The sequence below is a fragment of the Heliangelus exortis genome, chromosome 3 (assembly GCF_036169615.1).
Source record: "Heliangelus exortis chromosome 3, bHelExo1.hap1, whole genome shotgun sequence".
NCBI lineage: Eukaryota > Metazoa > Chordata > Aves > Apodiformes > Trochilidae > Heliangelus > Heliangelus exortis.
This window is the reverse complement of record NC_092424.1, coordinates 90135400-90161940: the sequence shown is the minus strand read 5'-3', so window position 1 is coordinate 90161940 and position 26541 is coordinate 90135400. Positions and strand designations below refer to the sequence as shown.

Genomic DNA, 26541 nt, shown 5'->3' with positions numbered 1-26541 from the left:
ATATCAGTTTCATGTTCACAGAAGCATACATCAATAACCCTGTCTTAACACATTGTTAAAATGCATTTTTTTCAAAGAGCAGCTTTTCAACTGGACAATAATTTCTGGAATGGATGACACTAAACAGAATGTGATATAACACAACCAGTCAGGAAAGTACAGAAAGCCTGACATGTTCCTGCAGGGCCTGGACAGAAACGTTGCCAACAGCAACTGTGAGACCAATTAAAACATAAAAATACCTTTGCCCTGATGTCAAAAGTGAAAACGGCATTGTGGGTGAGATAAAAAAGTTCCACTTGCAGATAAAACTGTTGTCATACTAAAAATATCAGCAGTAGCTGACACACAAAGATTGCTGTTTACAATCAAGAAGCAGATGATGAGGGGTTGCTGCTCTTCACAAAGCAGCCAACAGTATCCATCAGGAAATGTTCCGCATGGGGAAGACAACACGGGAGGAGGGAAATAAAATTACTTAGTTACCAAGGTTAATAAGAAATGCCACTAGCACCTTCCAAGTAAAAACAATTAAAAAAAAAAAAAAACCTCACAAAAAAAAGTACCCAAACAAAAAAACCCACAAACCTGCAAAATTTACAAGGTCAAATCTTGAAATCTTCATTCAGTCTTTATTTCAATTAATTGCCTCGAGATATAATTTACCAGATACTACAGAACGTCAGTATTTTGGACAAGACTGAGGAGCACTTGCTTTTAACAATGAGGAAGGCATTCTGGTATCTTGTTCAAGTTTTAGAAAAATTTTAGAAGATTAATATGAGGACACCAAACAGTTGAAAATCTCATTGAAGTTAAGATTTTAAATGTCAAAAGGATGATGGATTTCAAAAAGACAAATAGTACCATCTTTAAACTACTTATACTAAAAAGAAACAAGATTTATAATATGAAACAAAGGAAAGCCTAACAGGTAAGTCATACAGAAGCAAGAGAAACTAAAACTGAAGCAATATTAGCTCAAATATGAGTTTCACATTAGGCAGCAAGGGCAATTTTTGCTTAATACACAAGTACACCTATTTTTATAAAACTCCCCCCTCCTATCCAAGCACCATAGACATTTTCACATGTAATTCACTTTGGTAGCAGCAGGCTAACAATCTAAATGTTCAATGCCAATGAGTAAACAGCCACATGCTATATAGAATTTGCTATGATAGAAATGACTATTTAATGAGACAGAAACCCAAGCTAAGCAATGGTTGGAAAATCAAGACAACAAACCAAACAAGATATATAGTGCCTTATGAAAAGATAAGAGAATCCTGTTACACATCAGATAATAATGCACACGTTCATGGATGATCAGCATCTGGGAGGCAGTGAGACTTGGCAAGCCACTGAAATGGCTAAGTATCTGAATAAACTCTTTAAGGAGTAAGGACCTAGTCGCTAAGAAAACAATTTATTATTTCCTTCCTCACATCCTCCTTTCCAGGAAAACTACTACATTCCATCACAGGAAGGAATCCCAAAGAAAGAAGTTATGTAGCTGCACAGAACAGCTAAACCTATCAACCTACAAGCAGTTTACACAGCCAACTACCATCACCTTGATACAAATTCATAAAGAATTTAAGATGTCAGAGAAAAAAGCTGCCAACAGAAACTTACACCACAATACACCATTATTACCCAGATTCTTTGCAAGAAATAAATGAAGCTTAAGAAATTACAGATGTAGCTCTGATTAGTTCCACGGGCAGGAACTGTTTCAATAAATTAAAAACACGAAAACAGAACACACAACCCTTACCTAAAATATTGGGAAAGATACTGAGAGTATAATGAAATTCACATTGCTCCTGCAATGATGAATCTAATTTTTCTGTAATTGTTTGGACTCCTCTGAGCTAATAGGTGCATGCATGTGCACACATACATAAATACAGGGAAAGTTGACATATATGTCCAAAAGCTGATTAACAGCAACTAGGATATAGTGTGTTATCCTTTTGTAGCCTGAAAAATCACTTACAGAATAACAAAGTCTTTAATCTTGGCTGCTTTCCAATGCAAGAAGAATGGTGTGATTTTCCAGAAATCATCAATGCATTCTGGAATTTATTAAAGATTTGGACAAGGCAGTAAACAAAAAGATGGGATCTTTTCTGATGATACAAATGTTTCCAGATTGGGAGAACTCCCCTATTTTAAGACTCAAACCCAACCTATTGAAACTGAAAAGATTTACAGACATTGGCAAGATATGAAATATAATTTAAACAAAAAGTATGAAAGCATTGGGAACGAAAAACAGAAGCTAAGCATATCTGAATTACAAAGACTATCAGCACAAAACTGCTTGCCAACTGCACAAAGATCAATAAAACTTATACTTGGTATTCTAGAACTATCTAAAAGGAGAAAAAAATCAAAGGGAATCCTTAAATACACATCAAAGACATACAACATAAAACGTTATTACAACAAAGGTACTACATACAATCAGACTCTCATCTCAGGAAGTACATACATCAGTAGTAAGAGCACTAAGGTGCACGTAGAGATGTTAAATTCTTTAGTACTACGGCATGGAAAGACCTTAGAAGAGTAAAGAGATCATAGGATCATAGAATCATCATGGTTGGAAAGGACCTTCAAGATCATCAAGTCCAGCTGTCAGCCCTACACCACTGTAGCCACTAAATCACCTCCCAGAGTACCACATCTACCTTTTTTTTTTTTAATGCCCCCAGGGACAGCCACTCCACCACCTCTCTGGGAAACCTGTTCCAATGCTTCACCACTCTTTCAGTGGAGAAATTTTTCCTAGTATCCAGTCTGAAGCTTATATAAAGAAGCTACAATTTTTAATTACAAAATACAGAACTAAAAGCATTTTAACTAAAATTTTTAAAAATTATGAAAATATCAAAAATGTTCATTTGACTCCCTTTTGCTTACTTGCTAGCCTCACAAAATCAAACTGCAAGCAGATTCCATCATCTCACAAATCACAGCCTCTAAACCATTTGTCAAGACTAACACTGTCATTGAGATAAATACTGTGACAGACTGTTTATTTACACAGAAGAAGGATAAAAAAAAAAAAAAAGGGAAATCAACTCAAAAATATTTATCAGCTGAGTCCTTAAGACATGGAAGGTTTAAAGTGATATCAGGATAAAGAAGGTATCTTAGAGCACTGCATAATTAATTAACTTGGCCACACACAGCAGGAAGAATCCTTTGCTTTCATAAGCAGCACAAGGTCCAAGCATGAAACCAGACTGACTCTCACCCTGAACACAGTAATCAGCTGAAACCATGAGCCAAAGAAACGCAACCACTGCAGAAGAAGTGACAATGCTATCATTTGTGCCCTGGGCCTTATTCTCTCTCTCAGCACATGCACTTAGAGGGATTTAAGTCAACACTGAAGCACTCTCACAGTAGGACACCAGCACATCAGTACATGACTTGAGACTCAAGTACCAGTCAGGCTTTAGCCCATCTCTAGGAACTCAACTTCACAGCAGGTACCAGCACATGGGTACGATGCCGGAGAGATTTCATTCCAGACAAGTGTGTATTTCTACAATTGATTACAATAAGGAAAAGCTGAAAGGTTTCTCTACAGACTCAACTACAGCTCAAGGAGTGAAGCCTGTGCTGTTCTTTAGGACTAGAGCTGGTGTTCCTGTGGTGCTCTCTGTTGCCACAGCAGGCAGGAAGACACTGGAACCAAGGAGTCCTTTTTTTCTACCATGGCTGGGAAGGGACCAGTCTGAGGCAGAAGTATCATTTGCTCCTCTGCAAGGTTGTTACAGGGTATGTGCAACTGTGCCCCACAAAAAGGCCCTCAAAGCAAAACAATCTTCTGTTGCACTTTGTGGATGCAAGCCAAACTACAGCTAAAATGTAAATCTGAAATGATGAAGCAAAGAAAAAAGGGGGAAATCAAGGGTAGAGTAGCAGGAGTCACTCTGTATCATCCACCCACTAGGAACTAAGTATTTATCAGAAAAAAACAAAATTCACACACACTGGAAGTATTTCTTACTAGGAACACAGAAGAGGATGTAATTTTCAATGAAGTGTGCCCTGAAGGAGGCAAATTACAGAAAATCATGTGAGTAGAATCAACAAAGCAGACTGATTGGAGAGAACCTAAGAAAAAAAATCCAAAGTTCAGCATAAGCTGTACAAAGATCTATCAACATTTTAGTCATACATCTAAATACACAGCAGACTGTTCACAATGTTGGTTACTGAACTGACTACAAAAATCGAGTCATCTACTTGTAGCACCAAATTCAGAATAGGTTTCATGCTTAGAATAAAGACAGTTCCCCACTCTCTAATGTTATTTAATCAAATCCATACATTTGGCATTAAATTGCAAGTGATTTTGGAGACGCACATGTCTTAAAGTGTAAATTCAATTCTTTAAATTCTCTTGAGTATTATGTGGTTCCCAAAGCCAAAAAATGCTTCACATGACAGTCAAAATATCAAGGCATAAACATATACTTTTTCTAGGGCACTAATCTAATATTTATAAACCAGATTATAACTTATACATGTTTGATGCTGCAAACTACAGATGGCTGCTCAGTGCAACTGTAAACCCACTTTAAATAGCATGTTGGATGGCCAGGCTAATTCAAAGTAATACAAGATCTAAAGGAAATGTATATCCGTGAGAAGGTAAAAATAAATGTATTATTTAAGTAGAAACATAGAATGCTTACATGAATCAGTTTCACTTCAAGCAGTAACAACTTACAACCAAAACAAGCAAAAAATTGAAATTTGGGTTCATGTTCTCAGAGACAGGCTAGATCTGGCCTCACAAGGAGTGTATGGACTTTATTAACAAAGGTTTTATTTTTAAAAACTGAAACAGAAAAATGCAAAACTATCCTGTTGAGCATGGTAAAATTATAAGGTAATTTCATCAAGGGACCTAATTAATTCTGGCTTTCTTCCTGTAGCTCATCTGTGTCTGTTCTTCTCTTCTTTAAAGAGATACTGAGCCAAATGCAGCTTTAACTTTAGTATAAACTGGATGTTTACAAAACTCTGCAAAGACGAAAAACAAGAATCTAACAAAAAACATAAAAAATGTTTCTGAGCAACTGTTTTGCTAGAGGTCGAATGAAGTGGGTACAAGTCATAAGGCCTTGCAAAAATGTTTGCTCTGCAGTAAAAATTCAGTATGCTTGAAAATGTCCTAATTCTGAAATCCACTTTTTTTTTCTAAAAAATTATGAACTTACTTCCAGATAATTTGTATTTTAAACCTTCCAAAAACCGAGGCTGAAATATAGAACTTATCTGGAATACATGGTATTATAACATGGTTTCCATAATCAGGCTGTAATCTGAAAAACGCCGAGTCACTGTAGAAGAATTTCCAAGTCACAAACAGCAGTAAAGAACCCAATTTCTATTAAAATTCATTGGGGGCAGCAAGCAAATTGCTATGCATGCTTTTGAAAATATCCTACTCCAAAAGCAGAACTATCTTAGCAACAATACCTTATGGCCAGAGGTTATGGACTACACAGCCATGGCTTCTCCAAATGCTCCTTTCCTGATTTCTAGGACATAATGTAAATTGGTTATCTCTAAATTAAAAATTGATCTAAAGGCAAAGTAATTTAAAGCATTATTTATTTATAAACATCAACAGCCAAGTTCCTCACTCCTACCAAAAACAGAGGTTGTGTTCGATTAAACCCCCCAGCATCACAAGCACCACTCCTCTCTCAAAAAAGCTCTTTGCTAGAACTGCTCAGGATATTTTATTACTATTCTTACTGTAAAACGTCTGTTCAAACGACCACACACATTTTCTAATGCTGCTTCTACCGTGCCTAAGTGATCATGTCACAAGAGGAACATCCAGACTGTAACCTGATCAGGCAGCAGAAACATCTCCAAGCAGGATGACAAGGATAGGTATTTCAGTACCCAGCAAGTGACATTTGGGGACTTCTCTGGTCACCTACAGTCTCATCTGCAAATTCCCTGAAGCATGCCTCTGAAAGATGTATAAAGAGTGAGACTTTTACCCATTTTGTGAACGAAACATATAAGCATCTCTCTAATCCCAGTATTGAAGGGCTCTACTAATTTTAGATCCAAGTGGTGCAAAGTGTCATAGCTGTCAGATAGCTGAATACCTGAATCTCAGGCCAAACTACTTTAGTTTTCCAACAGGATTAGGCTAGGAACCCCACACTCAATTGCTGAGCTGTATTTATATGCATTGTAGAATGCACTATTAAATACTGTAATTTCACATATTAGCTATGAAACTGAGTAATGAAAATATATTTAAAAGCAAACCAAGTTCAAAAGGGCCATGTGGCTATAATCAAGAGCAGATTTTGGCCTATGCTACTGAAAAGCCCATCAGAGGCCTAATCCTCCTTGTCTTACAGAAATAGTTACACTAATTGTATAATTGCAATGTGCAGAATTTAACCCTCAATATATTTGTCCTTTCACAGATTTATTTGTAGCTATTGTCATTTTGTTTAAAATGTACAAAACCAAAACTGTTGATAAGACTGCAGTCCACAACAAAATTTTGTACTCCCCAGGTATAATTCAATAAAATCTGGAAACACCATCTTGCTTTTAATGCACCTGAGGCCAAATTACAATGCCCTAAAGGATGACTGATTTCAGTAGGAGCATTCCTTATAAAAGGCTGAGCTATTACTTGGGCCCAGATCTTGAGAAGAGGCTTGGGTAGATTTTTGAAGCCAGTGTATTCCCACAAAAGCACCAGAATCTGCCTACACAGATCAACTTGTAAGATCTGGCTATTAGCACACCCTTCAGGATCTCCCTCAAGGACTGAAGTGTCTTTGTAAGCATTGTTTCACCTGTTTGAAAGCTGGGTTGTCTAAAAGCATTGAGTACATGAATATTTTCACCCACTACAGAAAAATCAAGGCTTTGTTAAATTAAATGGCTTTAATGATGTTTTACAGGAAACATTTCGGGCATGCAGCAATAAGCTGCATTCATATTTGGCATTTACAAAACTGTATTCTTTTAAGCCTGAACTTATAAAATTGTTGCATTTAACTTCAAGGATGTGAATAAGTCCATTTTTATTTTACAAAGCACTTAATTCCAAGTACACATTGAACTTCTAGCAAAATGATGGAATAATTCTTCAAATCACGCATGTTTTAAATAGTAAAGAAAAAGAATGCATATTCATGGTTTTCAAGCAGTTCGTCAGTAGAGGTGAGCAAACTAGTCCACAACAGACAGAAACAACTCATAAACTGAGCCAAAAGAAGTACTTTAACACAATAGTGACTGAATTCTATTTTTCCTTCCCCTGTCCCCCATATTTTTTTGGCCCCACTCTTGGTTTGACCAGAAGAAAGGAATTCTGGAATAGTTCTGTGAGGTCTATTTAAAAAAAATGTTGCTAACTGGGAATTGGGAAGTACCACAAAAGATACGAAACAGACCTTTAATCTGTCTCAATTCACATACCAAAGATACTTGAATTGACAGCCAAATTCTGTCCACCTTGGTCATCCACACAGGTATCTTTCAAAGCCATGGAGATGCAGCTGCACACCATCAAATACACCATCAAACTTCAGAAACTGCTGCCAAAATCTTGAGGCCTTTACACAGACAAAACCTCATGGAACTGGCTAACATTTAGGCTCTTGTTATTTTATTCCTATGAAATTAAGATCTCTTCCACTTAGCTCAAGTGAAGTGCTCATACAAGTCAAATCAGCAAGATCTGGTTCATCTTCAGGATGAAATGCACTCAAAAAAAAAAAAAAAAAGAAAAGAAAAAAAAGCCCATCTCCAAGCAATTTTGGAAGTGAAAAAATTCTGCTTAAAAAAGAATGAATGTTGAAACAGAGTAAAAATGCAGGTTTTACACTTTGACGTGGCCCAAGGACTCCATTAATTTTGTCTGACTTCACACCCATCATATTTCCATCCCTAACTAAAGGCACTTTGTGTTGACTAACATCTTTCGTGCCTAGGAGACCAATCTGTTACAGGAAATGTGCTAGAAGCACAGTGGAAAAGAAAGGATTAGGTGATGAGCATCTGGATAATCCACATACACTATTAGTCAGCCAAAAATCTGTCCTATTTGAACAAAAGAAAAAAAAAAGTGATCAATTCTTAGGCTAGACACTACCAGCTCAAGAAAAGTGGTGGAAGAAAATCATGCAAGGTGGAAATTCCTTATGTACCCTCCTAAACGAACACCTATATCCCAGCAGTTTTTGTGATGTCAAAGAAAGAAAATAAATTAAAAGCATGACTTCAATTACTCACTCCAGTATTTTTTTTTTCAAGTTCAAAATCAGAAGCTCTGAAGCAGGAGATCTGCCTACTTCACAGCCAAGAGCCCAGAAGTGCAAGATTTCTGCAGGCTGTAAATTCAGGCCCCTGAATTCAGAGCATAAATAAGGAAACTCAGAAATTGACAGATTCCAGAGTCAGGAGCATCTGCCATGACTCCTCCTGTCTTTGTTCTATGAAGTCATCTCTGAAGAATATTCCTGGACTAGGTCTTACACCAAACACTTTAGGAACCTCCAGACTCCTAAAATGCAGGAGGAAGCAGCATTTTCAGATGTGGAAAAACCATTCTGAGCAAATGGTCCTTTACCCAAGTCAGCTCAAAGGAGCTGGAAGACAGGCATCTTTTCTTTTTTTTCCAGTCTTAATTAAAAAAATTGCACCCACAGTGAAAACAGCTTAACTTGATGCTACCCTCAGTCAATCACTAGACCAAATTATATTACCTCTGAACCCTATTCATGCAACAAAATGCATCAGATGACCTGCTAGCTCTTATCCATCTCTAAGGTCTTTGTTTCTCAGAATACAGAAAGAGAACTGTTTACCATGCATCAGATGAATGTGTGTTTTTACAGCAAAATACAAACGCCAATAATGAAACAGAATGTACCAAAGTTTAAACAACCCAACCTGAGTTTTGCTATTCCCAGATTTGTCCCTCCTTCTCACAGAGGCTATGCAGTGGGGCCCAAGTACCATAAGGAAGCAGTAATCAAACACCCCCTCCAAAATAAACTTTGATGTGATTACCTTTTCTACAACTGACAACAATTCAGTTAAGTCCCTGAAACACACAACTGTCTTTTTCATGGACAGTCATGTCAAGCTGAACTTTCTATCTAACAGATCAATTCCTTACAGAGCCAATATCCTGAGCATTAAAAGGTCTGCATGGGCAGGAGAACTCTATGCATTTTAAACCCTCTCCCTACAGTCATGTAAGTTATAATACTTGAGTAACTGTGATCTACTCTCCAAGAATTAGCTCTTCTTCAGAGACCTGATCCCAGAGTCATTAACAGGTGCTGCCATTTCAATAATGATGTCAAAGGGAGGCAACTTTGCTACATAACTGTTTGAAATCTTGAACAGAAAAAAGGGTTGTTGCAATTGGAATTTAAAGAAATTATTTTCTATTTGAACTGAAAAATACAGTCTTGGCGGGATCATATACATAAGTCATAATTCTTGGTGTACTACTTAAGGTTTATACCAGAGTAACCCTAACAAAGGCACTGTACTTAAAAACACCAACGTTCAAAGCAGTGATCTTCAAATCTTTAATGCTTAAGTTGTGAAACAATGCGTGCCTAGGCCACCTGATTGGGACAGGATTTAATATTTAAAATATAAAATGTATATGAAATGCTATTGAATATTTTCTTATTAAAAATCCTGAAGAAGCCACTATTTATCAAGACATCCATAGTTAATAGTAATTTTATTAATTTTTTTGTTCCAACAAGGGAGTGATAAAAAAATCAGTCTTGCTGCTTTTTAAATTAAGTTCTTTACAACCTCCTAGAGAACTCAAATACAGTTTTTGAGATAAAGTTGAACTGTTAGTTATATTAACAAATATTCTACAATTTCTCATCTTCCTATTCAGTCACAAACAAGAAGTTAAACACATCAAACATTTCAGATAAAACACACTGTACATTTTCTATCCAGCTGCACAATAAAGTCTTTGCCTTTGAATTCCTAGAGGTGCTACTAACAAAGAAGGCCCTCTTTTCCCTGAATAAGTAGCCTCATTCAAGATGCTTTCTAAATCATCTGAGATAATATGACTATTTTTCCTCCACCAAAATGCTTTGGAAATACTGTCTATTAATTACTATATGAATTGAGAAAAAAAATATATGACAGCCAGCTACTGAGCTGACTGAGAATCGGAAAACAACACTCTCTCCCCACAGCAAACAGCTCCTCTTTGCTGTCTCAGATTTAGCAAACAGTTGCCTAATTATTTACTGTCACAGCCAGAGACAAGATCAGCAGACAGAATCTGGAGACATACAAATACCCTCATTTTAACTGTTAAAGCAACAAGGTACTCAGCATTACACAGTCTTCAAGATCTGAAGCCTACTTTGGCTGCAGCAGCAGATGAAGAGTAAAATTTCAATTTTCTACATTTTAAAAGAACTGCTTTTCTCTTCCTAAATCAAATGGCTTGAATGTCTTAGCAATGAGGCATCATACAACCCCAAGCCTTCCAAGACAGGCAATGAATTTAGTACAGCTGACTCTGCTAGTTACAGTACTCAACAGCTGGGGCATAGATAATTTGGCACCCTGATAACGCCCTAAATGAATATAAGAGCATTCTGCAAACTGCAAAATAGGGGGGGAAAGAACTGTTAGCATTAAAATTACGGATTGGGGTTCATCTTAAAACTATAAAGTCAGTGCGGTTTGCATTTGACTAAGAAAAAAGCAAAGGCAATGTTTACAAAACTGAGAAATTCAGAGAAATGGCACTCCCTCTTCAAAGCCTATATTGTAGCAATTCTTTTCTGATTAGATCAGCTCCCATAGCAAGTCATCAGAACAACAATCAACTGTAATGAAGTCATACTACTGGGACTCAGATGGGAAATCATGACCGGCTTGGAAACACATTTTTAAAATAATGCGTTTTCCAGGTTTCAAATATATCTTAATTAAAACAAGTCCAAATCTTTACCTTTGCTCCCAATGGCTGAATAAAGCATACCTTGAGCAGCAAAACACAGCATACTGATGTACTCAAATATGACACTAAAAACTAAAACAACAGAAACTGGATCCTTCTGAATAATTTCCAAATTTGGCTGCCACTGAAAATAGCATGTGAATGGACCTGATGGTACCTCCCCAATATGATACGCTCAAGTATTTCCAGAATGTGCTTTATTTCTAATAGAGATGTGAATTAGCTTAAGGAGTTTATTTTAATTCAAATCCCTTTGTCTTCAATAATAAAAAAACCTAATTTTTTTCAGTCCTTATGCTAATAAAACTCCCACTGAAATTGTGAAAATTACGTCTAATATCTTTCCCAGGTTTATAAGCAAGCAGAAAAATTGGTATGAGAATGAACCTTATTAAACCTAAGTGCAAATCAAAGGTAATCTAGAGCAAAATATCAGTGCTTTTGCAAAGTAAACACTCTACCTGCTTTATAATTGAGCAATAATCAGTTCAGCTACATATGATGTAATTGATGACTTAAAAAAAAAATAAAAGAGAATGAAATAAAATAATTATGGCTTGTAATAGATTATCTTCAAAAGCACATCTTTAAACTAAAATGCACTAATGCATTTCAGCACAGAAATAGTGCACATGTTCCACAGCTGCATTGACACAATGGGCAACAGACACAAAGGAGACATTAGTCAATATTGTTAATGACACATGAAATTCCAAGTGACACAGGTAGAAAGTAGACTCAGCCCTGAGAAGTCCTCGTATCAAAATAACCATCTGTAGAGGGTTTATCTTTCAAAACATTACCACTAACAACCCAGATTAAATAAAATCAACTGTTGGTATCTTTAAATTAAGCTGTCTTAACTATGCCACTCCCATTCCCAGCAGTGGAAACCATTTAATGAAAACCTTTAGAACTGACTGGAAACATTAAACGGGAAAAATTCATATATAAATTTAACCTATCTTTTCCTCAAACATTACAAAAAAGATTTGGCACTGCAAACGTTAGCATATGCTGTGACATGCTGTAAAAACTGTTTCTGGGATGAAGATTCCTGAACAGATTAACCTGAACAGTTAACTCCATCCCTTTTGCGCTTTAATTAAAATCAGACTTATAACACTTCTGATAAGCATTTTCAGATTTAGTACCAGCAGATATACTGAAGAACAGAATGATGAATCATGTCTCCCAAACCATCTCTTCCATCCTGATTATTTAAGAAAGCAATGTAATTTACATTTCTAGCAAGATAAATTTAGCTGCATGCATCTTTGCTACAGATAAATGCCTTTAAATGCCTTTTTGTTGCATTCTTCTGTATTTGATGAAAAAACTCAGGTACTACACGAACTGAGATCATTATCATTCCTTGCCTGACCCAAAAAAAACAAAAAAAAAAACAAAAAAAAAAAAACAAAATTAGCTGGAGCTTTAAAGATGAATGCACATCGAGATGTCAAACACCGTGTCCGCATTCCACTCAGAATATTTTTGCAGACAAGAAAGTGCGCTTCACCCACTGGGACAAGCGATGTTTTCATCTATCGCAGAAGCCGCCGACGTCCGTTCCACACACCCCCGCCCCACACCCCCCCACCGAGCCCCCCTCCCACCGTTAGTGGGTCCAGGCACACCTGGCCCCGGCCGGGCAGCGCCGGAGCCTCCCTTGTCCGCAGCCGCCACGCCCGGTGGGGCAAGCGGCAGTCGGGTGAGTGCGGCGGCCCCGCTTCCAGGAGGGCTGCCTGCCCTACCTTTGTATCTCTCCAAGACATCCTCGTAAGCCTGCAGGTACTCCTGCTCCTCGGCGTAGAAGTACGCGCCGGGGGAGAGGTAGCCAGCCATGGCCGGGGACGAACCCCAGCCTCCTCCCGCGCGGCTCCGGGCAGCCCGAAGCCCGGGGGACGGCACAAGAACAAACCCAACCGAGAGGCTACCGAGAGGGGGGGCGGAGGGAGGGCGCAGCCAGCCCGGCGGAGGAAACGCCCCCGCCGGCCGCTCGGGTTTCGGTAGCCGCCCCTCGGAGCGCGCAGGGGGGCGGCCCCAGCCCTCCAGCAGCCACCGCCTCCCGCCGCAACCCTCCGGCTCCAGCCCCATGGCAGAGGCACCGCCTGCGGGGCCGGACCGCTCTGTCTCCGCGGCCGGAGCCCTGAGCCGCCTCCCGCCCGCCCACCCCCCGGGTTTCTGCCGCCCCCCCCCCCGGGAGGAGGAGGGTGGCGGCCGCCAGCCCGGGGACGTGACACCAGTGTCACAGACAGTGCCCTGCGGCGCTGAGGGGCCGCAGCACGGCGGACACAGACCCAGCGGACAGACCCCGGCGCGGACAACTGGCCGGTTCGGGAAGCCCCGCAACCCCGCAGGTGTCAGTGCCGCTCACGCACCCCCAGCAGTGTCCCCACCGCGCCTGCGCTCCGCTACCGCCTCCCGGCCCTGACCCCGGCACCGGGCCCGCCCCCGAGCGGTCCCTCCAGCCCTGCCCCTGCTCCGCACACCCTGCCTCACGGGGGCGGCGGCGAACTCCGCGGGCGGCGGGCGGGCTGCGCGACGCCCCGCCGGTGCAGCTGCATTCAGCGGCCGGCGAGAGCCCGGCACCGCAGAGCACGCTCTGCCTCTGTGTCCTCTGCTGCCCCCGACAGCTCCGTTAGGATGCGCTACCCTGGGAAATGGTGTCCCAGGCGGGGACCCACGGAGATGCACACAAAAGGGTGGGGAGGAAAACAGTGGTATCCCCAAGGAGCAACCGAGGACCGCCCCATCTTCTTGGGGTTCATTTACAGGCGGTTTTCAGCTTTCGTAGGGAGAAGCAGACCTCCGCCCTATTTTCAATATCTCTGATCGTCGGGCCAGAGGCCGGGGACCAGAGACCGCCCGCGCCTCCAGCACAGCGGGCGGCTCAGTCCTGGTCCCCGTCCCTCCACCCCCTCCCCAAGCTCAGCCCCGTCACCGCTTGGACAAAGACCCCGCGGGACAGCCCCGGCTGCCTCCACCGCGGCCTCCCCCCGCGCTGCGGACGGCCCGGCGCCGCTTCCACCCGGGGAAGCGGGCGGCTGCTGCGGCCTCCCGGCCGGAACACCAACACCAGCTGGAACGGCCAAAGCCGCAGCCTCGGTGCCGCTGATGCGTTTTCGCATGAAAGTTTAATGGTTGCACCTGCGCTTATTTATCCTCACTTTGCCGCACGCATCAATTCACCCAGCCGAAAAACGCGGCCAAACAGCTTAGTCACCATCCGGAGGGACCACGTTCAGAGAGCAAGGGACGTGGGTCCCTCTGCCCCTCACTCGCCCCCTCCCTCCCCATCAGCCCCGGCCGCGCCTTACCGGCGATGCGCAGCACGGCCCTCTCAGCGGGGTCCAGCACGGAGCCGCCCTGAATCTTCCGCTTGGACCGCTCATGTTTGGGCAGGTTCCAGGGCAGCGTGTCCCCCGGCGCCGGCGACACCGTCCCCGACCGCTGACTGAAGTCCTCTTCGTCGGAGAAATCGGCGGACGACGACATGGAGCATCGGTAGGACGCGTTGCCGGAGCTCTACACGGGAAGACAGACAAACAGGGATGGAGGGTGCGTGGGGAGCGTCTCGGGACGCGGGGCCTCCGATAGCACCGGCGAGTGCCCGCCCCGCCTGGCGTGGAAAAGCATCTCACAGGAAAAGGAGGGCAGGGGATAAGGATACCGCTCACCATCGCCCAGAATTTGGGGAGAAAAGGGAGTTGCGTGTGGGGAGCGCCGAGGGTGATCCTCCAAAACACAGCCAGGCTTTAGTGGGAAGGCATTTGGAGGGATGTATGGCGAGAGCCGTGGCCTGCGGCCGGGCAACCAGCTCGCAGACGAGCCTCCCACCTCCCCAACAATAAACCCAGCATCAACAACAACCGAAAAAAAAGAATCTTCCGGGCTGCAAAATCGACAGGGTTTGGCTCCCCCGCCAGGACGAGGGACAGATTTGTTATCACTAAGCTGTTGGTGACATCGCTAGTGTGGGTCCGCCTCTGGGGAAGCCCCCAGCCCTCGGGCAGCCCCCGGCGGGCCCTTTGTCACCGCCCCGCCGAGCCCCCTCCTCCTGCCCCGCCGTCCTAGGCACAGCCCGGCGTGTTTCCCGGTGGGGAGGGAGGGAAGCAGGCGGGGAGCGAGCGAGGAGGAAATAATTTCTCAGAGCAGCCCCTTTGGGTAGGAGGCTTTTGATCACTCTCTGCCAAGGCGTCTTCGCAAAACAAACGGATGACCTCGGCTTTCAGCCTGTATCCACGTTCAGACCTCCCAGGTACCACAACAGAGCGCTTCCCGAAATGTAAATAAGTTCTGATGCAGTGCAGGGACAGGACTGCTGCCATTTCTAGCTTCCCTGTTAAGGGTGAAACGGAAAAAGGAGTTGCCTGAACGGTAACGTTTCAACGTTGAGAATTTAGGATACAGCATTATACACGGGTTATCAGGACATGACCAGGTGCTATTTCTCTTCCTCTGCGTTTTATGATTGGAGAGACTTGTGGTACCTCCAGGATGTATTACAAAAAACCCATGAATTTGATTTGTGATTTCATGTGGGAGCTACTGTGGCAGTCTTTCCAAAGTGTAACCTAATGCTGGTCCAGGTATGATGTTAATTTTTAGAGATATGGTACTTTCAGTTTGGAGAGGTGTGGTATACTTTGTCATGCTCTCTTCTCAGCTCTCTCTTAGCCCATCTAGATTCCAAATGTTTTGATACTAAAAGAGCTGTTACATTAAGCTTGTCTTGTAGCCATCATCATCCTCTTTTTTCTAGCGGCTTAAAAGTGTGCCTTTACTTATGGAAGATAATGGTACTGTGACTGAGATTGGATAATATTTACTGTTGCTCTCTGAACCTTTGTACTGACAGTTCTAAAGGGATGGACAACTGAATGATTTATTATTAGTACAGTAGGATGTATTTTACCCATTTTAAAACTCAAACTACCCATTTTACCCATTTTAAAACTGCATAATCTACTGTAGCAACATGTGATGCACTCTTTTCTAAGCATAAAACTGCCAATAGTATGCAGTTAAATAAATGGCTAAATAAGAGGGGATATCTTATTCGTAGTTGTTCCTCCTGACCTCCATTATTTTTATCCCAATCCTCTTTTCTCCTTCTACACTACTTTGTGTAGAAGTAGTAACATTCAGAAGGGAAGAGAGGGAATGAATACAAAAAAACCAATTACCTTGAATTCTATTTTGCTGTATTGTGATGTGGATAGAGCAAGGGGTAAGTGTGGAAAAACAAAACCATGAGATGTTTGATCCTAGCTCTGATTGTTGCCTTAATTAGTGCCAGGAATACTTTGCTGCCAGTTTATGTAATAAGCTAAAACTCTCTGTAGAATGTCAGAAAGAAGGATGGTCACAGACAGGTGTCTTCCTGATGGGAGATGGAAGTGCACATCTTGTTGCAGAACATGGAGGGCACTTTGCAGTACTAGGTGGGATGAACAAGTCCCCTGATGTCCTTAGTCAGAGATTAGGTTTCTTGTGGCCTGTCTCTAGCTCCTGATTTTGCTGTAGAAGAGAAAGTGTTCCTTCTAATCCTAGCTCTGAACATCCTGCTTCAGGCCTCTATCCTCTATTGGCTGCTCAACAAGTATCTTTGGATCAAACAGATCCATGGAGACAGATTTTGCCTTTCAGTCTCTTCACCTTCTTAATTTTTAGTTTATAGTATTAACATTAGGAGCCCAGACAGGGTGTTGTGAGGGTGCTATAGTGATAGTTTGTTAGTATTTTTGTAGCAACTTGGAATACGCAAGGACAAAGTACAATAGCAGCTATTATTGAAGCTTTGAAGAGATCTCTCGACTCTCAGATTTATCTTTGAAAGTAGACTATAATTTCCTTTTCTCAAAAAAGTGCCTTAATAGCGTTTATTTTTTATACCAACTCCTTCTATAGTTTCTCCTACCCTTATAACCAAAAGCACTGAGTGACTGTTCCATATTCACCACAGAATATATTCTCCGTACTGTATTGAGATGTCATTTTTAGGAAAAAGGAACTATCCTTCTGGTCAGCTATGCTGGAAGACAAGCTATTTGAGAAGATCCCACTCCATATTTTTGAGAAATCAAACTGAATGGGCAATGGTAGAGCAGTCCTTAGTATCTATGTGTTTTACAACTAGCTGTGCTCTTTGGTATCCTTCTACTTTGCTTTAATGCCTGCATCAATAAAATGAATCAACAAACCCACTTTAGCTTACTAACTCTTCAGGAATCATACTATCTCATTTTCAGAACAAGGTGGTAAACTTGGAAAGGAATTTTCATAATAGCAACATCTAGCAAACTTGCATCTAAGAAATGCCAACTTTTAACTTACTTTTTAAATTCATCATGAAGATGCTTGAGTAATGTGTACACAGAGCTATTGAACACAAAAGTATATCTAAAAATCTTGACTTTGCTATTAGAGAGACATTCATAATGAACTGAAAACTGCTTGGCTTTGCTTGAGTAAATTGATAGCTTTGAAAAGAAGTCTGTAATTGTTTTCTGTTTGTGCACCACTGTTCGCAACATTCTTACCACTCATCCCACTGGATTGATCATTTCCAGCAAACCAGTTTGCCATGCTGTAGCTCTAAGTCCCAAATAAACATTCCATTATTACAGCAACATATTAACAAGTTTAAAAAATACAAAATAATGCAGAACATCTGTACTATCCTGAAAAGGATTCCTGGCCAATTAGGACAGCATGTGAAAAAAATAGGTTATATTCTTTTAAAATATTTAAGGCACTTCTGTTGTTTTTTTATAAGGCACATTGCTGTATGCAAGTGAGAAGCCTAACTGTTAGTAACACACAATATTTTTTGGGTTACATGAGGGAAGTATCTCTTAAGTCCACTAAAATATTGGTCAGACATATCCTTACTTAGCCTATTCTGGTACACACTGAGGGTCAGGGCTTGACCCTTCTTAGCTTGAAGGCCAGTAAGGTCACAGTGCAGATGCTCTGGCTGCTTATTCTGTGCCTCCGATGATGCATTCCTGCTGCTCATTAGCCTGAAGACTTATTTGTAGCCTCAATTGTCGATCAGCAGGGACCTGCTGGATTTGCATAGCAGTTATTCATGTATCAGCCTGAGCACTGAAGCCTGTTGGTCATACATAAGCAAATCGAAGAAGAGTTTTTTCTGCATTCAAAGTAGGGGATTAAGTTTAATGCATCGTTTCACCTTCAGTACCACAGGGGGGTGCAAACTGCACACGGGAGTCGTCACGGCTGTGCCTTGGGAGGCAAAGTGCTCAGGATAAGCATTTAGAAGAGCAAAACTCATTTCTACCAGTGTCTAGGGTTTTCTCTGTAATCAGGTAATTTGCAGCAGCCACCTGAGACTCAGGCTTGCTACTGTGCTATAAAAGCAAGCTGGTTTCCAGTAATGGTGATGATTTCAAAGAAGTATTTAGTATGTTTCTTGTAAGAGGGATTTGGCCAAGTACCAAGGCATGATTTCCTTTGAGGAGGGAAAGAAGCACTGTTTGTCATTGGTGAGGCACTGCAGAAGATCAGGTGGAAACTAGGTGGAAGATGGTGTCACTGGAAAATGGTATAAGGTAACACAAAACACCATATATCAGATAAGCCACCCCTAAAAAGGATCTGGTATCCTCAGGAGCACCAGTGGGTTTTGCACTGTCATTCCTCGAGGCAGAAGCATTAGCAGAGATCAGGTTTTAAAATCCATCAGGCAATCCAGCTGGCAAAAGCTGCTGAGAGGCTGATACCGAATTATCGTCATATTGCAAAATTCCCCAACTTTATGATACATCAGAGATTGTGATGGCCAACTGAATTCTAATCAAATATCTTATACTCTCATGTCTTATCTTTGAGGATGTTTTCCACTGCAGTAAGTCCTTTCATGCTGGTTTTTGGAACCTCTTGGGACGTACAGGTCAACCCTGACTGAAATCTAATTTCAAATTTAGTTATGAGTTATTTGTATCTCACTTACAGTAAACCATCTCAGAATTCCTGGAATTATTTTTTTTTCTTTTGTCATGTTCATTGTGGGCAATGAATAAATGTGAACAGAAATTATGTGTTTGAATCATAGTTTTACTGAGTGTGTTTCTAAAAAATCCCTCCTAATTTAGAGTAATTTAGAATACCAGTTGAATGTAACATGCTATTTTTGTCCTTTAACATCCCAGATCAAATATTAAAGTGGATCAACTTTTTACGTAAAATAACTTCATAAATTTAAGCCAAAATCTAGGGCAGCTGAATGTTCTCATTTGTAAATCTTTATCACTTTAACCTGATTAGATGGTAATGTAATGCAGAATAAAAAACATCCAATGTATGTAATCAGGCTGCAGGAGTCCCTTGGGACTGTGTTGTCAGAAATGAATAAAATTCAAAACAGACACACAAATGAAAGTACAAAGAAGGGCAATGTAAAATCAACTATGCTAAGTTTAAAAAACCATGGAGATGCAGACATGTTAAATGAGTGGTTTTTTTCTTGTTCTGTGACAGTCATTTAGGGGAAAATCCATATTTGAATGTGCCTACATCACCAGGATATACAAACTACAGAATTTCTGGGTTTGTATTTAAAGTTATAAAGCAATAAGCAGAAAGCTGAAAGGCAAATACACTAAATCTGAAACTCCTGAGCATCAAGGGTCTGACACTGTGTGAGACCACTCTTGAAAAGTGTTAAACTTTTCAGACATCAACACAAATTACTGCTTTGCAGAGAGATTTTACATTTCTTTCTTTCTGAGGTAGGAGAAGGTAGAAATAAGTTTATTCTATCACTTGCATATTAAGCCTACCATTGTATTTATACCAGGAAATTCTGATGCTTTCATAGGCTTTCAAAAGGAGGTGGGGTCCTTTCTGGATGCTAGTAGATCAATCTCTACCATTCCCCCACTTGGTAATTAACCTTACAGAGGCAACTTCGATGAAAGAAATACGTTATTTGAGGATATGAAACTCAAAATGGATAAAGGGCTAAATCCACATATGTACTTGAATATTTCAATACCATTTTGTGACATCAGACTACTGATAACTGGATTATTACTGGATAACCATCTACTTGCATATTGAGAAACTGACATGTAACAGTTGAGTTTCTGGTATGAACTCAACCTGGTCACCCAGAATGATGCAACATGTCATTCTTCAGGGAAAAAGACCCCACCAAACCTTCTCCTGAAAGTGGTCTTCAGTCATCCTTTAATAACAGCAGAGAGCCATAGTTTGTTTTGGACAATAAAAGAAGTGAAGCTATTATTTGCCTTTTCCTTATTGTCTTAAGAAATTGAAACCTAGCTTCAAGCCCTTATCTCCCAGCAGCCAGCCTGGAGACTATTCTATAACAGCCTTCTGGTAGTGGTTCAGGTAAAAAAAAATCAAATAAAAAAAAAAATCAAGATTTCTTGGTGTGGAATGAGAAAGAGAAAGTGGGAGCTTAGCACTCTCTGTCAGAGCAGGCAAGGATCTCTGCAGGGAGGAGACAGCACTGGGTTCTGATCCATGCTCCAGTGACTTCTTACCAAGTTTGCTTCAAGTAGTGATTGTGTAAAATACTGTAGCAGTGAGATATGCAATGGAAGCATGCAATGGATTGCAATGGAAACCCCAGTGTAGCTAGCTCATGTACCAGTTCTGCAGAGACAAACCAGAATTCAAGTACCTTGTGGTCTTAAGTGACCATCTTCTAGTAGCTAAGGAAAGAAATTAGTGAATATTACACTACAACAAGTAGAGTTTCTGTTTCATTTTCTTCATGTATCGATGATCTGTTTCAGGAGCAGGAAGTTGGGAGATGTTCCACATTTGTAACTCCCTGTTAACTGTGAGATGGGCTGAGGGACAAGATACTGTCAAGATAACCTCCCCAGATCTCAGCAACTTCTAACAAGGAAGGCAGCCATCATAAGAGAAAACCAAGTTGTTAAAGGTATGATGCTGTGTGAGGAAAACCTACTTGTTTTTCCTTTTTCAAATTAATACCTTGAAAAACAAGGCATACATCATTCAGTGTAATCAAGACCTGTATATAAGTGGGGCAAAATAATATTCAGCTTAAACTAGCCGTGTGCCAAAGCCATCAGTTCTCTTGAAAAGCTGCTTAGTAAAACTGTGCTAACAAAATGTGGATTATTTTTGAATGTCACTTGAAAATTAGTAATATCATCAGCAAGACCGCCCTGATATGTTACACGTGTAATCCTTTCCTTTACTCCTCACCTATTTCCTCTCTTTAATTTCTGACTATAAATAGCAGGATTTAGTCTTGAAATAGCTTACCTACATTATGGAAGCTGGCAGGAAGGTACTGAAGGTTTGCAGATGGGAAGAGAATACTTTGAGCTCTGAGTCTGTGAGAAGCTACAACAGGGGGAACAGGTATTTTATTTGAGTTTTATGCTGTAAAGGACCAGATGGAGGAACTGTTGTAATTCCCCTCATCCTACTCAGTTAGCACTCCAGCAGAACTGGGGAGCAGGGAGTGGCATTGATCCAGCTTTCCAAACCCCTGAGCAAATCCTCATTAGCATTCCCAAAGGGATTTCTGGAAAGGAAGAAGACCTGGGAGGAGGATTGGATCCAGCCACACCTAAGCTCCTCTCTGAGAAGGAGACTACAAAGCAAGGGAGTCCAGTCCAAATCTTCTTTGGTTCTTGTCTGGATTGGTCACAGGACGTGATATATGCTAAAAACCCTCAGCAAGACAAAAGGGCTACTTCCATTATAATTATTGTTATCTTGTTTCAAAACTAATATTTCACAGATACTAATACCTGAAATGTCATAGTCTCAAAATCATTAATTATTTCTGTAAAATATGCATATGCCTTAGATGACTGTTGTGTATAGCTGTTACAAAAAACCCCTTCACATTACCTAAAAATAAATTCTGTATTAATTTTTAATTGCAGCTATCTTGTATCCATTCAGCTCCCCCTGTTCTGCCAAACACAAGAGAAGATTACATGACAGGACAACTAAGATTTGAGGAAGGCACACAGAGTTTTATCTGCTTACTATGCCTACAAGGCCAACCACATAACAGACAAAGAGTCTGGAATAAGAAATCATCTAGCTTCAAATACTTTCCTCAGCTTTTGAAGCCTCTCATGGTGCATTATATTATATTTTACTATATATGTATGTCATAATAACAAATTACTCCTCCCATAAAAGGTTTATCAGAGTCTGAAAACACTCTGGACAGCAAAGAGCAAATTAATGTTATAAGTAGCTTTTGCATCTCAGATAGGCACATATTGTTTTCGAGAGGAAAATAAAGAGGACTCAGAAGAACTTTGTAAAATTACATCACAAAAATCTAAAACAGTGCTATTGATACTCTGCTTGCAGTAAGAACTGTTAATGTTCCTGACTGGTAAGTTTCCCCTCCTACAAATTTAAACATTCATTAGTTCTTTTCAAACTGTTTTAATCCTGTGTTTTAAAACAAAGTTTCAAGACTTGATCCAGTCATTTATCAGTATTTAACTACTTGAAAATACAGGTTTCTTCTAATTCTGCTCTTGTAATTACACAACACTAGTCATACTGTTAATAATTAATGTATCAGATTGTTTCCTTTCATAAAATCAATTTTAGGTTGCTTTATGTTTGGTTGAAAAGCTAAGGCTGAATTTTGTTTACAGTCTTAGTCAAAGGCTGACTGAGAAGCCTGAGATTAAGATGATGAAAAATATCCACTAGTTATTTGCCAACACTAAAAAAATATTCCAATTATCTTATTTGAGAAGACTCTAAGCTTTAGGATGGATACCTAAAATACGAATAGCCTTTAAGCTCGACATAGGTCTTTTGCCATCTTTGTTTAAAATCTCTCTGTATTTGTAAGAATTATGTCTTTGATATATAAATATCATCTGCTATCCCCAGCATGAGGGAGTACAAGTAAAGCTTTTCAGATTTGAGTTTGATCTCACTGCTCTTGATGAGAAGCCGCCCCAGAACCTACTGCTCTCTTGATTACAAGTAATCTTTCTTATTGCTGGTCTTTCATTGTTGGTTTTGGTTTGGTTGGTTTTTGGGGTTTTTTTGTGACAAAGATCATTCTCTTAAATACCTTTCCCGCTTGCTTAATGCATTCATAGCCTGCATTGTACCCCCTCTAAGCCTTTTTTGGTTTTTGCTGATCTTCTTTTAATCTCTGCTCATCTGCTAAAAGTCCTTCATGGCAAAGTTAAATACTTTGATTCAACCATTCCTGTGGCTCGTGATTACCAATGTGATTTTACCAGATCTTAATTTTTTTATTTTTTTTTGGCAGGTCCATGTCTGAATTTATCAACTAAAATGTCTTCAATATATCAACTAAAATCTTTTCAGCTGGAACCCACTAAACAAAGCCTCTCAGGGGTCTTAAAGCTGCCGGACCAGAACCCCACCATCACAGACTGACCAAGCAAATTCCACCCTCACAGCTCTTACCTTCAGTCTCAGGACCTCTACCATCCCTGCAGGATCCTTCTAGCTTGGACATGCAGAGGCAAAACTAATTTTTCCATCTAATAGTTACCTGCTGTGGTTGCAGGCTGATGGCAGTGCGGGGAAGAGGCATGAGAACACAGGAGGGCAGGCAGCAGACCTGACAGGCAGGAGACCATTTCTTTTCTGTTCTCTGTGAGTGTCTCAGCTGGGCTTAGCCAGCAAGAGGAAGAAGTCGTGCAATGTGAACGTAGGGAGAACAAACACCGGAACTGGGGCACTAGAGGAAAAGGCTGGAGAAATTATACTGGGACTGACAGCCTCAGGAACCAACACAGAGACCGGCTGAGTCTGGGAGCTGCAGCTGAAAAGTGTTCAACAGAGCAGCAGACTTCGTGGATAAAGTCTAAAGGAAAAATGGACCTGCAAGATAACAGCTGGGACTAGTAACCATCAGCACTGGAGAGAACTGACCACGGGAGAACTAAGGATCTGAATCTGGCATGAAACTGGCATTGTCTCAGCAAGAGGCTTAGAATAAGGTGTTCTAATAAACAAGGATGGTAAGGAGAAGGTCTCCAAGAAGAGAGAGAAAAGCCAAGGAAGGTAAACATGGAGTGTGCAAGCAGAGGCCACAGGGAGACACAGAAGTCAAAGGGAGTGGTTGAACAAGCACCTTACAGCAACGAGATGACTGACCAGGTGAGCCTGGGAAGAGCTGTGATGTGGAGGAGTGTACAAGGATGGGCAAAGTGAGAGAAGGGCTGAGGCTAGCAAAGAAGTGAGGACTGGTGGTGAGAGCCAGAAGAGAGGCAGGTCGGGAGCAGGCAGAATGAGGCTGGGCAGGAAGAGCCATGACTCAGCACAAGAAAATACATCCCTCTAAGGATCTTGGTAGGAGATGAAAATTTCACCACACCTTAGAATGAGCAAATATCTGAGAGTTCTAGAAAAAAATACCCTTCCCCTTGTTATTGATTCATATGGAGGAATACAAATATCCTCAGTCTCTTCCTAAAATTCAATAGCAGAATTCTCCATGTTATACTTCAATAGTCAAAACTTGCTGATGAGCCACACAAAAGAGCTTTGTTTTTAAGTTCTTTCTCTTAACAACAATTGTAAATTAAACAAAAAAGTTCTTGTTATGTCAAGCACTAAAATGTTACCAAATCTCATATTCAAGGTTGCCCACGCAGCCTTAGTTCTGCCTATTTGTACATCAATGATGCAGTTACAATGGTGAATCATATACTATTACATCCTCCATGTCTTACTCTTATTTAATGCAAGTGGTGGGTGATATTCACTCCATAAAGAGTTGTTCAGTATTTTGTTTTGTCACCCTCTGTTCAATGCACAGCCCCAGAACTTCATTTCTTTCAATGTATTCAAAGCTGGTATGAAGAAGAAATTATTATTTCATAGACTGCTTTGTGGCACTCATCACTATAGCAGTATCTGACTGCTTCACATATCCTAATGATCCTTCCCATTACAGAGGATGTGAACTGAAACCAGGAAGTCAGTTTTGATACCTAGGTCAAATTGAGACACTAGGGATCTGATTTTTAAGCTATTAGAATTACATATCAGTAATACCTAGACCACAGCACATTTGAGTTCAATGGTAAATGGCAGCATGAGAACTTCTATAAATCCAACTACATGCTTTTAGTCAGGGACTTAGAAAATGGAAGATAAAAAAATGTTTTAAGGCAGTTGCTTAGTGTATTCACAATGACTCTGTACCCACCCTTCAATCTCCAAGGCAGCACTCACTGCTTTGCAAAGAAAGATCCTCTCCCTTCCTGCAATTATCTCCTGTTTTATTCCTTTACACACTTTACAACTTCTGCAGCAGAACTCCTACACATAACTCATCCTAAGAGCACTTCTATCCTACAATGACTAGAGTACATCCTGTGAAAAAACAGTATGCCATCATACAGTTAAAATCTGTATGACAAAGCAGATGCATAATCAACTGAATTAAAGCTGCACACGTAACCTTAATTCCAGCACTTCCTAATGTTTGAATACTTGCCTTTGCCAAACTATTCATTTAACATAATAGCCACGTGCAATCTTATATATAAATGTGAATGGATAAGGGAGTCCCTTGCTATATAAAGCTGTGCTGTTTATGTGCCACAGTAGGATGTTACACAATACAGCTCAAAAGAGTGACTCCTGTGGCAGTGAAGGAAAAGGAAACATCTGCATTTATACCACAATTATATGCATCTATTTGTGAGACAGTTAAAGGTCATTTTAAGTTGTGCAAACATCATGACAAAATCAGTGCTGATTCATTTTTTTAATCTGCCTTCAGCTACTGTAGAGAATTTACTATTTATGATTGCTTATATAAAATGGTTTTTTTTTACAATTTAGATTGTTAGCATATTTTAGCAGCTTAGGTTTACATTACTGCCTCTCAAGGAAGGACACGGGGATTTAGAATAGAGAAAGTCTGAATATTTAAAAATTTAATTTCTGAGTGAGGTTGTGCTCCATACAAAATCCCTGTGAATACAAATCAGGGCAAAATAACAATGGCAAAAAACTACTAGATATTTTGCAAGCCAGAGTATTACAGCTCTGTTTCTCTGCTAGAACAGTTGAAGAATATTTTATTTCATTCTGTTCTGATTTAGAAGTAAGTTAGCTCCAGCTCCAAGGACCAATTCAGAGAGCAATATGATGCAAACTCAGTTTTATCATAAAGCTACTGCAATTTGAATACAATGTAATCTGCAGTTTAGGAACAGGAAACCACCCTGTTGGCAAGTGATGTCAGAGGTGTTTGTTTGATAGTAAGCACTATTTTTTACATCAAAAGGATGTAATTGGCTATGCTAGGTGATACCTCCCACCCAAGACTTGCTGCGTGGCTTTCTTTTTTCTGAAGTTGTAAAAGAAGTCAAAGTCACATCCTACAAGAAAGGCTGCTCTCTTAGCCTCATGCTGATGGTGCACTTGGACCCTCTTTCAACACTTTGGATCAAACAGAGCCAGGCTGGCTTAAGCTT

General features: G+C 40.6%; 1 protein-coding gene across 30 annotated transcripts in view; it reads right to left on the bottom strand.

Moving 5' to 3' along the window:
* The window catches only part of DST (dystonin), a 288534-nt gene that overhangs the window by 239899 nt on the left and 22094 nt on the right, over window positions 1–26541 (bottom strand). For 22 of the 30 annotated variants that reach the window (XM_071741656.1, XM_071741664.1, XM_071741658.1 and 19 more), the window contains exon 4: window positions 14368–14575. In XM_071741656.1, coding sequence (XP_071597757.1) covers window positions 14368–14575 — 208 coding nt within the window. Of the gene's footprint in view, window positions 1–12801; window positions 12997–14367; window positions 14576–14727; window positions 14746–26541 lie in introns of those variants that run through there. The other 8 variants (XM_071741672.1, XM_071741689.1, XM_071741691.1 and 5 more) reach the window with 3 other exon arrangements.